We start from the raw sequence: 11,991 nt of genomic DNA, 5'->3' as shown, positions 1-11,991 counted from the left end.
TGTCAGTTTGCAATTTGTACATTTTTGGATAGATCTTTGAAAAGGGAATGAACTTCAACCATGAAACCAATCAATTATTTTTGGGAAATATGTATTGCTTGCAATACAATCTTTATTGACAACTTTAGTAGTGGATGAAATCAAATGTGAATAGTAGAAGTGTCTGACAATGAATATACATGAGTGATTTACAAAAGTGAGTGCAGTTCTTTACAAAACTGGTGGGTGGGGGGGGCAGTTACATTTGGCTAAATGGAAAAAGTGATAATCTGTGTTAGTGCGCTTTTTAGAATTAAATATTTGGAGAAAAATATGTAGCCTAATAATAAATAAATATTAAAATATTATATGTTCTCTGGCATCATACCCAATAATGCTTGGTATGCAATGCAGGCATGTGATGTTTCTGTTTGGGTATGTTTTTCTCCCTCACATAGCACGGGTCGTAATAGTCCCATTCCATTCCGGAGTCCCAAAAACCGTTGTTGAGACCGTCGCTGTCCGCGGATAAAATCCGGAGCGAGACACCTGGAGAAACGCTTGCGTAATTAGCTTGGCAGTGATGGAAAAAGTATCCAGTTGTCATACTTGAGTAAAAGTAATGATACATTGATAGAAAATGACTCTAGTAAAAGACACCCAGTCAGTAAAATACTTGAGTAAAAGTCTAAAAGTATTTGGTTTTAAATATACTTAAGCGTCAAAAGTAAAAGTATAAATAATTTAAAATGCTTTAAAATTATGCAAACCTGATTGCCCTTTTTTTTCCATTGTTACGGGGATAGCAAGGGGCACACCAACACTCAGACAATTCCAACACTCAGACATAATTTACAAACGAAACGTGTTTAGCGAGTCCGTCAGAGGCAGTAGGGATGACAGGGACGTTCTCTTGATACATTAAGTACGTGAATTGGACCATCTTCCTGTCGTGTTAAGCGTTCAAAATGTAAGGAGTAGCCTACTTTTGGGTGTCAGGGAAAATGTAGAGTAAAAAGTACACTTATTTCGGAATGTAGTAGTACTTAAGTAGTACTTTAAAGTATTTTTACACCACTGTAGGCAGGCTGTGACAGGCCATCGCTTTCTAATGGTGGAGAAAATGTGATATTCATACTTCATGTAAATGTAAAACCGCTATGTTCTAGCAGGCCTAATGATAACTCACCTGCGCTTGCGCCAAAGTCGCTGTCCAATCCAGGGCCCATGGTGGAAGAGTTGTCAGATACAACAAAGCATGACATCTCTGGAGGTATGTTACTGGAATATTCACATTCGAAGTCAACCATATCAAACTGGTGTTCTCCTATGTTGTTCAATAGCTCCATGGTGCTGCACCGACGCATGGGCCTCTGGTCAGATGTTACCTGCGTGCGTAAAAACAGTCATTCATCACATGTATCCAAGACAGACTTCAAGGGTTACAAACTAATTTTAGGCTAGAAACCACGAACTAACCGTTGAGTGTGGATTATTTAGCGCAGGCGAGTTGGGTGGTACAAGGTTAGGCCGTTCTACCTCTGAATCACTTGACTGCGGTAGGACAGGGGCGCTTCTGCGCCAGTTCATTTTGTTCCTGCTGTACATTCGTGACCTACGCGTCGGGTCGACCCTGGAGGTGGCCAATATGGTGCTCTGCGTCCTCAGGGACTCCAAGAAACCGCCTGTGGACCCGTCCGGCCGGATGAATCGGATTCTCTGGTCCACTGCTGCCCTCTCCTTTGACGAAGTTCTTGAAGAGTTCGAGGGCTGTGCCAGAATAGTCTCTGAAACCGAGATGTAAGCCCTTTTCCCATCTTGATTTGGCAACAATGGCGTCTCGGATATTCTGGTCATTCTCTGGCGCGTCGACAGAGTAGACTGTAACATACTCTCGTAGTCCTCTCGTTGTCTTTTTCTGTTCTTCTTTGAACAAATTTGTAACTTGTAACCCAGAAACAAACAGTTCAACAGCAATAGAATAACCACACACGGTAAGAGTAGGATAATAAGTAGAGTTAAACTGGTAATTGGCAAACCATCACTCCGATTTGAGGGTGGTGTTGATGGGCCTATTTGCGACATTTCATCACAAATAGTTTATAGGATCCAATTCCAGAACACATAAGATTTGTGATTTTTGTTCAAAATTGCTTATCCTAATTGGTTATTTTCTGTGAGCGCGCAGGTGTTTTGTGGCACCAATCAATTTCACTATCCTGCGTTTGTGATTGAACTCTGCACAATGAGTGCTTGGATTTTGTGCTTGGTATCTTAGATTTTCTGCTTCAAGATCTATCCAATTTGTTTGTGTCAACACAATATATCTCTGCATTTAAATTAGCATATTTTACTCCCAAAATTAACCATTTGCCCACAGTCGAAATTCACTTGTACATATAGACAACCGAACGGAGGCCTACTCGAAAATGTTTGAGACGATCAGTTGTGTTGTGACAATGTAGAGGTGGTATACAGAAGATAGCCCATTTGGTAAAAGACCAAGTCCGTATTATGGAAATAACAGCTCAAATAAGCAAAGAGAAACGACAGTCCATCATTACTTTAAGACATGAAGGTCAGTCAATTTGGAAAATTTAAAGAACTTTTAAAGTTTCTTCAAGTGCAGTTTTAGAAACCAAGCACTATGATGAAACTGGCTCTCATGAGGACCGCCACAGGAAAAGAAGACCCAGAGAGGATAAATTCATTAGTTACCAGCCTGAGAAATTGCAGCCCAAATAAATGCTTCACTGAGTTCAAGTAACAGACACATCTCACCATCAACTGTTCAGAGGAGACTGCATGAATCAGGCCTTCATGGTTGAATTGCTGCAAAGAAACCACTATTAAAGGACACCAATAAGAAGGGACTTGCTTGGGCCAAGAAATATGAACAATGGACATTAGACGAGTGGAAATCTGTCCTTTGGCCTGATGAGTCCAAATTTGAGATTTTTGGTTCCAACCGCCGTGTCTTTTTGAGACGCAGAGTAGGTTAACGGATGATATTTGCATGTGTGGTTTGCACCGTGAAGCATGGGGGAGGAGGTGTGGTAACACTGTCAGTGATTTATTTAAAATTCAAGGCACACTTAACCAGCATGACTACCACCACATTCTGCAGCAATACGCCATCCCATCTGGTTTGCGCTTAGTGGGACTATCATTTGTTTTTGAACAGGACAATGACCCATCACACCACACAGAGTGATGGTGCTGCATCAGATGACCTGGCCTCCACAATCACCCGACCTCAACCCAATTGAGATGATTTGGGATGAGTTGGACCGCAGAGTGAAGGAAAAGCAGCCAACAAGTGCTCAGCATACGTGGGAACTCCTTCAAGACTGTTGGAAATGCCGCTAACCCTATTACGGGGGTTGAGTCACTGGCTTGCTGGTGCTCTTCCATGCCGTCCCTAGGAGGGGTGCGTCACTTGAGTGGGTTGAGTCACTGACGTGATCTTCCTGTCTGGGTTGGCGCCCACCTCGGGTTCATGCCATGGGGGAGATCTTCGTAGGCTATACTCGGCCTTGTCTCAGGGTAGTAAGTTGGTGGTTGAAGATATCCCTCTAGTGGCGTGGGGGGGATGTGCTTTGGCAAAGTGGGTGGGGTTATATCCTGCCTGTTTGGCCCTGTACGGGGGTATCGTCGGATGGGACCACAGTGTCTCCCAACCCCTCCTGTCTCAGCCTCCAGTATTTATGCTGCAATAGTTTATGTTGGGGGGCTAGAGTCAGTCTGTTATATATGGAGTATTTATCCTGTCTTATCCGGTGTCCTGTGTGAATTTTAAGTATGCTCCCTCTAATTCTCTCTCTTTTTTTCTCTTTCTCTCTCTCTTTCTCTCGGAGGACCTAAGCCCTAGGACCATGCCTCAAGACTACCTGGCCTGATGACTCCTTGCTGTTCTCAGTCCACCTGGTCGTGCTGCTGCTCCAGTTTCAACTGTTCTGCCTGCGGCTATGGAACCCTGACCTGTTCACCGGACGTGCTACCTTTTCCTGGACCTGCTGTTTTGGACTCTCTCTCTACCGCACCTGCTGTCTCTAACTCTGAATGATCGGCTATGAAAAGCCAACTGACATTTACTCCTGAGGTGCTGACCTGTTGCACCCTCTACAACCACTGTGGTTATTATTATCTGACCCTGCTGGTCGTCTATGAACGTTTGAACATCTTGGCCATGTACTGTTATAATTTCCACCTGGCACAGCCAGAAGAGGACTGGCCGCCCCTCAGAACCTGGTTTATCTCTAGGGTTCTTCCTAGGTTCCAGACTTTCTAGGGAGTTTTTCCTAGCCACTGTGCTGTTTGTGGTTTTAGGCTCGGTTTCTTAACAGCACTTTGTGACATCGGCTGATGTAAAAAGGGCTTTATAAAGTAATTGATTGATTCCAGGTGAAGCTGGTTGAGAGAATGCCAAGTGTGTGCAAAGCTGCCATCAAGGCAAAGGGTGGCTACTTTGAAGAATCTAAAATATATTTTGATTTGTTTAACACTTTTGGTTATTACATGATTCCATGTGTTATTTATTAGTTTTCATGTCTTCACTATTCTACAATGTAGAAAATACTAAAAATAAAGAAAAACCCTTGAATGACTAGGTGTGTTAAATAGTTTATTTCACATTTTCAATAGGACAAGGACTTCCCTGTCGGCCTAACCCGGACAATGCTTGGCCAATTGTGAGCCGCCCCATGTGTCTCCCGGTCGCGGCCGTCTGCGACAGAGCCTGGACTCGAACCAGGATCTCTAGTGGCACAGCTAGTACTGCGATGCAGTGTCTTAGACCACTGCACCACTCGGGAGGCCCCTGTGTCTAAACTTTTAACTGGTACTGTATTTGTAGCCTGCGTCATTCTTCGAATGTGGACCCAAAATGAGAATTTCTGCTCTAGGACAGGAATTGCGTGGGGCTTTTTTAAAACTAAATTCCTAACGATTCTTCACATTTTTCCATTACCTATTCTTAATATGATATCTGATTGCGAATGACTAACAAAATTATTGGGGGACCCCTGGAGGTCAGGGCCCCTGGGCATGTGACCTGCGTGCCTGGTTGGTATTCAGCCATGATAGCTGACTAAACTAACTACCATTAAAAAATATATATGGTTAATTGTTAGCTAATTGAGTGACCTCCATAACAAGAGAGGAACTGCTGATGCACATCCACATTTCTAAAATCGCACCGGTTGTATTTTACTGTTCTTACTCTCAATAAGTTGAGACCCCGACTGAGTTCCTAAAAAAATACATTTGATTCAATTTTATCGATAAACATTGTGATATTTTGCCCCTCCTCCGTCTCAAACCTGTGGTATGTGTGTGTTGGTCTGTGTGTTCTAGGGTGAGACTGACTCTCGACAATAGCTGCGTGCGATAAACCCTCTGGTCTCTGTTGTGTAAGACCCTGCATCGACCAAGGAGGAGTGGAGCTCTTGAGTCTTGCCTTTCAATACTTATTTTTCCCATTTTCTGCCTTGTTTGAAAGTAATGCTGTCCATAGTGCCATCTGTTTTTCAATCTTCTACTCCAAATTTAAAACAACTGAGTTTAAAAAAAAATTCCTCCCCAAAGAAGGAAAGAGGGAAGGAAGGATTACATTCTTGCAAAAGGGGTTGCATCTTAATAGTGTAAGTCGCTTTCTCTCTGAAAAAGTTGAATAGGAAAATAAATATGCCCATACATAGTAGTACACATTGTATTAACCTATCCTGTGTTTAGAGCAGATGAAAAGAGAGGAGTTCAGGAAAGGAAGCTATTTTAGCGTATTGGGATGCACCTAGGGGCCTTAGAATGTGGTATCTGATGATTCCTTTTAGCACCTCTCTTACTAGCATTTAACACTGGGTGGCAGTAGTTAGCTTAGCTAGGGTGGACTGTAATGGTGCAGCACAGTACTGCTCAACACCTACTGAAACCACTGAGGATCTGAAACAGTTTACCACAGTAATCTTTACTCAAGTACTTACATTGTATACTCTTGCCCTTTCTAGCACAATATACACTTATTCCAGAAAGCACACCAGATATACCCTGGCATTATGTGGCTGAGCGATGAGGAGAAACAAATGTTTTTTGCGGAATATTTAGATAAAGCCTGGAGTAAAAGAAAAAGGGCTACCTATAATTAAATTGTAAAAATATTCAGCTTCTATGTGGTAAATGGCACGTGTGTATATAGATTGTGTATAGGCTTGTCTCTCATATGAATCTTCTCTTTGTGCCAGACTAGGTTCAAATGCCTTCCGTTTCTTTTTTTCTGTATTTATCTGTATGTATGTATATCATTTTACTGCTCTAGGGATATAATTATTGTTTGGATAACCTTTATTTACTATTATGTATTGATTTTTACCTTACATTTTTTCACTCTTTATGCAATGCGCAGTGCAGAGAACACCGGAAGAAGAATTGTCATTTAATTACCACAGTGAATTATTGTAATGTTTGTTTGTGTCAATTAATCCCATAAGGGATGGGTTGCCAACTGGTGATTTGACACGAAAATGAAATTTCATTCATTCACTTTTTATTTTTGGGTCAACCGCTTGATCTGCACTTGGATGTAGTCAGATAGCTCTCAGGCCTCATTGGTCTTCCATGTTTTTGTGGGAGGAGACTTTGTCTTGCCCAAGAGGTCTCTCCAACTCCTGCATCCATATTCAGATTGTTTGTGTTCAGCATTCCTATGAGGTTTATCTTATTTACTGTATTATACATTTTGCTGTCTTCATAGTTCCACATCTTGTAGGCCGATTATCCATGTCCACCTATTATTTTGGAAATTTTTCAAATTGCCTGTGGCAATATGGACATGCTCTGCATGAATTGTCATTCATGACCGCTGTTTCACATTTTATACGATAATCAAACACCAACACCATGAGTTAAAATTCTGGTATTTTCATTTATTTAACATGCTTTTCTTTGTGTCCATTTGTCAATTTAGAATAATACATTAACATCTGGTATAAGTTAAAGCACATATATACACAAACATTTCAAATGATTCAGTTGAACATTTGACAGAGGAATCTCTTTTAGAGACAAAGTTATACATATTTTTGTACACAAGTACATTTTTGTTATTGTAATAAATCAATGTAAAGGTGCAGTCATATGAAAACCATACAACCATAGCCTACAAGTGGTAGAATCATTTTGTCACGTGACTATCAACTACCTCAGGTTTCTGTAATAAGTCAAATGACTCGATTGGAATACCAAGTTCCTGATATAGGCAAGCAGTATACACAGTAACAGTACCTATTCCCCTTTCATTCAAGAGAAAGTCAGTAGATGTGCCCAGACACTCAGGAGTCAATTTGCCAGTTAAACTGTAAACCTTCTACTTGTGGCATTGTATCTGTTAAATATGCTTATGAAAAGTGCCTATAATCAAAAAAGCTTCCATCTGACCCTCTCCGGTGCCCTCTGCCATTGTCTCTAAACTGAGCACAGGGAGAAGCTGTGCTGGATTGTCATAGCACCTGGCAAGGCTGTGATTTTATTGGCTCAAACAGTAGGTCGTTAGCACGATAGCATGCTAGAACGTTAGCCCATTAGCACCCAGCGAGGCTATGTTTGATGATCTCTTTGGACTGGGGAGGGATCCTGTCAGGGAAGGCCACCTGGAATTCCACCACCAGGTCGCCACGTGTGGAGGGGGTCTTGGCGTGGGGCAGGCCCTCGCCCCTCAGCCGCCGGATGCCGCCGGGCTTGATGACGTCACTGCACGGCAGCGGCATCGTCCTGTTGTCCAGGGTGGGGACGTTGACTGTGCATCCACATAGAGCCTGGAAGGAAACAGAGAGGAAGATCGGATTTGTTAGTTTAACGGTTCCTTGTTTTATGTTGAGAGCCTTTGGTTACATAATACAGTACATGCAGCAGACGCCATACCAAAATTAGCTGCAGTTGGAACTTCTGAATGAATGTATGAAACTCTTACCTAACCATGGCAATTTTCCAAGTGAATGTGTTATATCACAGACTTGAATGTGGAGCATTTGCCCCCTAAAGACAATGCTTTGCTCTGTTATGCAACAATAAGTGTTACAAATATCATACCGGTTATCTTCTCTCTATTCTGGCTGTGCGTGTGGGTGTCGGTACTCAACAGGGTGACTGAGTGGGGCCATGGGAAGATGGAGAGGAGCTCTTTGAAGAGGCTGCCATGTCTGTGAACGCTCTCATGCTAATCTGAGGAGCGTAGGACGTGGGAGTGAGTGATTGCGAGCCAGAGAGAGAGGGCGAGAGGAAGCTAAAGGCTGGCAGAGGAGTCAGTGAGGGAGCGAAGTGAAAGAAGTGTGAGGGGGCGGCCGACACAGAGGCTATATTTAGCTACAGCTGCTGCTGCTCTCTGCAGGGTGCACTGCACTGTGTGTTCGTGGGGGTCTGTGAGCTGAGCTAAGGACAAGGTTGGAGCAGTGGTGGGTTAGCTGAGAGGGGCTCTGAATAGAACAGTGTTTTATCTATTCTATAGCCACCAATTTGAGTCATTGTCCAAAGTATGGAAGTGGCATACTTCAGCCGTGCCTTGAAACTTCATGTAATCCTACCTAAACTAAAAGTATGGCAGTGCTGTAATTCTGCTAAGACTTACTGTGTTATATACCCAAATAAATGTAGGGTTGACACACAAACACAAACTTACTTCTTTGAGGGTGATCTTGGCTGTATACACAATGTGGGACCCATCTCTCTTGTAGTGGGGGTGTTTCTTGTCCTTGAGAACGAAGGCCACGTCGGCTGGTATGTTGTTGGGCGTCTCATCGCCCTCTCTGGGGAAGGTGATCTTGGTACCTTCCTTCCACCCCTTCTTTACCACCACGTTCAGGACCTTGTCCTCGGTGCGCAGGCTGCGGCCGTCCGGGTTGAGACGGCGCCGTGTGATCTTCATGTGCTTGGTGCAGCCATGGAACACCTCTTCCAGGGTCACCAGGAGGTCGTGCACCACCGCCATGCCCTGCAGACGCCGACGCCCGCGCCGAAGCTTCTCGCCAGTGGGGCCATAGTTACTGTGGTAACCGCCGACGTGGCTGAAGGTGAAGCGGCTGAAGGGGTTGAAGAGCTCCTCCTCGCCGTCGGGCCCGAAGAAGATGTCGAAGTGGTCGGAGCCTTGGAAGAAGGAGGAGAATGTGGCATGGGCGTCACCGTGGTAACTGTACTGATGGGTGTTGTTCTCCTTGCCTGCCATGGACACTCCGCCTCCGTTCTTAAGACCTGAGACAAAAAAGGAAAAAAGACAGTTAGTACAGTTTACCCAGGCAGAAGATGTGTGATCTTGTCCAATGTTCCATCTTGTCCAATCTTCTATTCTACTTCCACTCTGAGACAAAGTTCTTACTCATGTATATTTGGCTTAACTACTTCTACTCAACTGACAAAGGCAAAGGGCCCTACTAGGCTACTGCTGGTTAAATGACAAGGGAAGGAAGGAAAGGCTCTCACCTTCTTCTCCAAACTGATCATAGATGACTCTCTTCTTGGGGTCGGTCAGAATCTCGTAAGCTTCTGCGATCTCCTTGAACTTGTCTGCTGCGTCAGCGGCGCTGTTCTTGTCGGGGTGAAACTTTAGGGCCATCTTCCTGTATCCCTTCTTGATCTCATCTTCGTTGGAGTCTGTCTCGACGCCCAGGACCTTGTAGAAATCCTTCCCCATAGGCTTGATGGACATAACAGGCACCTCTTGGTCCTTTTGGTTCTCCTGGAGAAACAGGATGAGAGAAGTAATACGTCAGATCTCTATATCCTACAGATGTCAACCCTCTTATAAAAGGACAAATGCCTGACTGAATTACGCCCACCAATAGATTCACTTTGTCCTTTCTTTAAAAGTCAGGTTCGAACTGTGCCTTAATGAAAAGATATGAAACCAGAGTTGGATAAGATGTGGTAGAAAGATAACTAATTCCCTGGCCTGTGGGTTCTAAACCGTCCTTATAGTGCTCTCATTGCCATGCCCATGATAATGCATTGCTAAGCATCCGGCATCTTTATGACACCCAGCAGGTGTGACATTCAACAGTTGATTGAGAATGACCAAGACAAATAGCACTGAGTCACCAATGATTATCAGGAAAGCCTACTGTGCTAGTTTGTACCAATATCAGAAGATGCATACTTGGAAATGTCAGTGTATTGAATACAAATGACCACAATATCAATGTATTCTTTAATATTGCATTCAGCCCATGAAAACAGTGTTATGTTAAAACTAGCCCATGGCAAATGCATTTATGACCATTTCAGTCTTACTGACTAAAATGCAGATATTTATCTGCTCACCTATAATACAGACAATGTGAATATAGGGGGATCTCGTGTGTATGAGCATGGTGAAGCAGACTGCACCTCCTACCACAGATCCTGGATGCACCCTGATTGTCTCAACTAGGCTACACTGTCTGCAGGATACTGGAGAACCCATTGCTCCCATACAAGTTGAACAGGCTATAGTTCGAAAGGAACATTCAATATTTGACATAAATCACTATGCTTAATCTCGAAGACTATTCTCAGCAATTAGCAAAATCTTTGAACTCACTGTCTTTTTAACGACACAACCATAAGGCACAATTAATGACTATATGCGTAAAATGAGCATTGATATAATTCATTACAATCAGTAAATTACTGAAATTAATACAATTGTAAAAATATAACTTACCCCTGATGAAGAGCCCGAGCTGTCATTCCTGTTCATAACGCGGACCTTGCACTTGACATTTTTCGTTTTCACTCCAAACTGTGTCCAAATCAGAACCATAGTGTTCGCTTATTGAGGAGCTGTCCGCTGTTCTGTGGTGCTGAACGTTTCTTAGCTGTTTTAGCTGTGCTTGAGCTGTTGGACTGAACCGCTGACTGCAGATTGTGCTATATACTGCCGCGGCAGACCTTTACTATACACTCACCACCCACGCAGCGTGACTGAGCTTTCCCAAAACCCGCCCATTTTCCTACGCACAAGAGGGAATACCGTGCCTACCGATTTCTCTTCGAGACCATTGGTGTTCGCAGCATTATCACGCGGATGTAACAGCCTCCTTCTCCTTCTTGAGGCTCGTTTCCGGAATTCTGAGCAGCAGCTCATGGAACAGTCACGACCAGTGAGGTGAATCCTCAGAGCTGTCGAGGGTTGCCGACTGAAGACTGACTGACAGATAGACATCCCTAGAGGCTATTTAATCCCCCTGACATGGACCATTGGATTGAACAATCCCTTGAAGCTATGTGATCAGAGAAATTAATCGTGATTGTTTTCTAGTCAAGTACTAATTTATATGACTATATATACTCTGAAGCTCAGTTGGTAGAGGATTGCGCTTGCAACGCCAGGATAGTGGGTTTGACTCCCGGGACCACCCTTATTTAAAATGTGTGCATGCATGACTGTAAATCCCTTAAGATAAAAGTGTCTGCTTACTAGTTTATATTATTATATTTAATAGGGGAACAGATAAGGACAAACGATCCCAGTATGGTGACATCATGCATTCTCAATCTACTTCATAATAACAAAGTGTTTATTTTAGGTTCTTTAGGATGCTCATCTGGTTGTTAGATACCTGGTTAGATTAGATGTGTTCATATGAACAAAGTATAGAATAGAAATGGACTGATGATAGATTCAAAGAAACCATTTGAGTATCCTGCAAGACTTATTTTGTGTTGTTTTGTCTAGCAGTATGAATTGTATAAGTGGACATCCAGTACAGTTGAAGTAAGGACCTGTGTTGTTGTGTACAGCAGTTTATGGTTATGGAACAAAAAGCGGACATACATGGCCATGTTTCCTCTTCTATGATGCTCACCACAGCCAATGGGAGAGATGGATTCTCCATCTTCCAGTGGAGTCTCCCATTCACTCCAACAGGAAATGGAGACAAATTTGGTCTGAACATGGGGAGTCAGGAGCGTCACTGGCTCTGGCTGGAGTGGAGCGCTTCTACAGCAGAAAGAGGGATGGTTCTAGAATGTAATGAATTAGGACATTCT

At 43.3% G+C, this 11,991-nt stretch overlaps 2 protein-coding genes across 2 annotated transcripts; both read right to left on the bottom strand.

Moving 5' to 3' along the window:
- Positions 1-77: 77 nt before the first annotated feature.
- Positions 78-2,146, bottom strand: hwa (huluwa). The gene is made up of 3 exons (XM_071351123.1): positions 1,459-2,146; positions 1,169-1,367; positions 78-528 (listed from the first exon to the last, which is right to left on the bottom strand). The coding sequence occupies exons 1-3, from the start codon at positions 2,062-2,064 to the stop codon at positions 362-364; spliced, it is 972 nt and encodes a 323-aa protein (XP_071207224.1). The 5' UTR covers positions 2,065-2,146; the 3' UTR covers positions 78-361.
- A 4,732-nt stretch (positions 2,147-6,878) lies between these two features.
- LOC139544227 (dnaJ homolog subfamily B member 5-like) lies at positions 6,879-10,882 on the bottom strand. Its single transcript, XM_071351120.1, has 4 exons — positions 10,664-10,882; positions 9,445-9,700; positions 8,648-9,216; positions 6,879-7,787 (listed from the first exon to the last, which is right to left on the bottom strand). The coding sequence occupies exons 1-4, from the start codon at positions 10,760-10,762 to the stop codon at positions 7,554-7,556; spliced, it is 1,158 nt and encodes a 385-aa protein (XP_071207221.1). The 5' UTR covers positions 10,763-10,882; the 3' UTR covers positions 6,879-7,553.
- Between the last annotated feature and the right edge of the window lie 1,109 nt (positions 10,883-11,991).

This window comes from Salvelinus alpinus, chromosome 18 (assembly GCF_045679555.1).
Source record: "Salvelinus alpinus chromosome 18, SLU_Salpinus.1, whole genome shotgun sequence".
In the NCBI taxonomy this organism is placed as follows: domain Eukaryota; kingdom Metazoa; phylum Chordata; class Actinopteri; order Salmoniformes; family Salmonidae; genus Salvelinus; species Salvelinus alpinus.
This window is presented reverse-complemented; position numbering and strand designations above follow the sequence as displayed.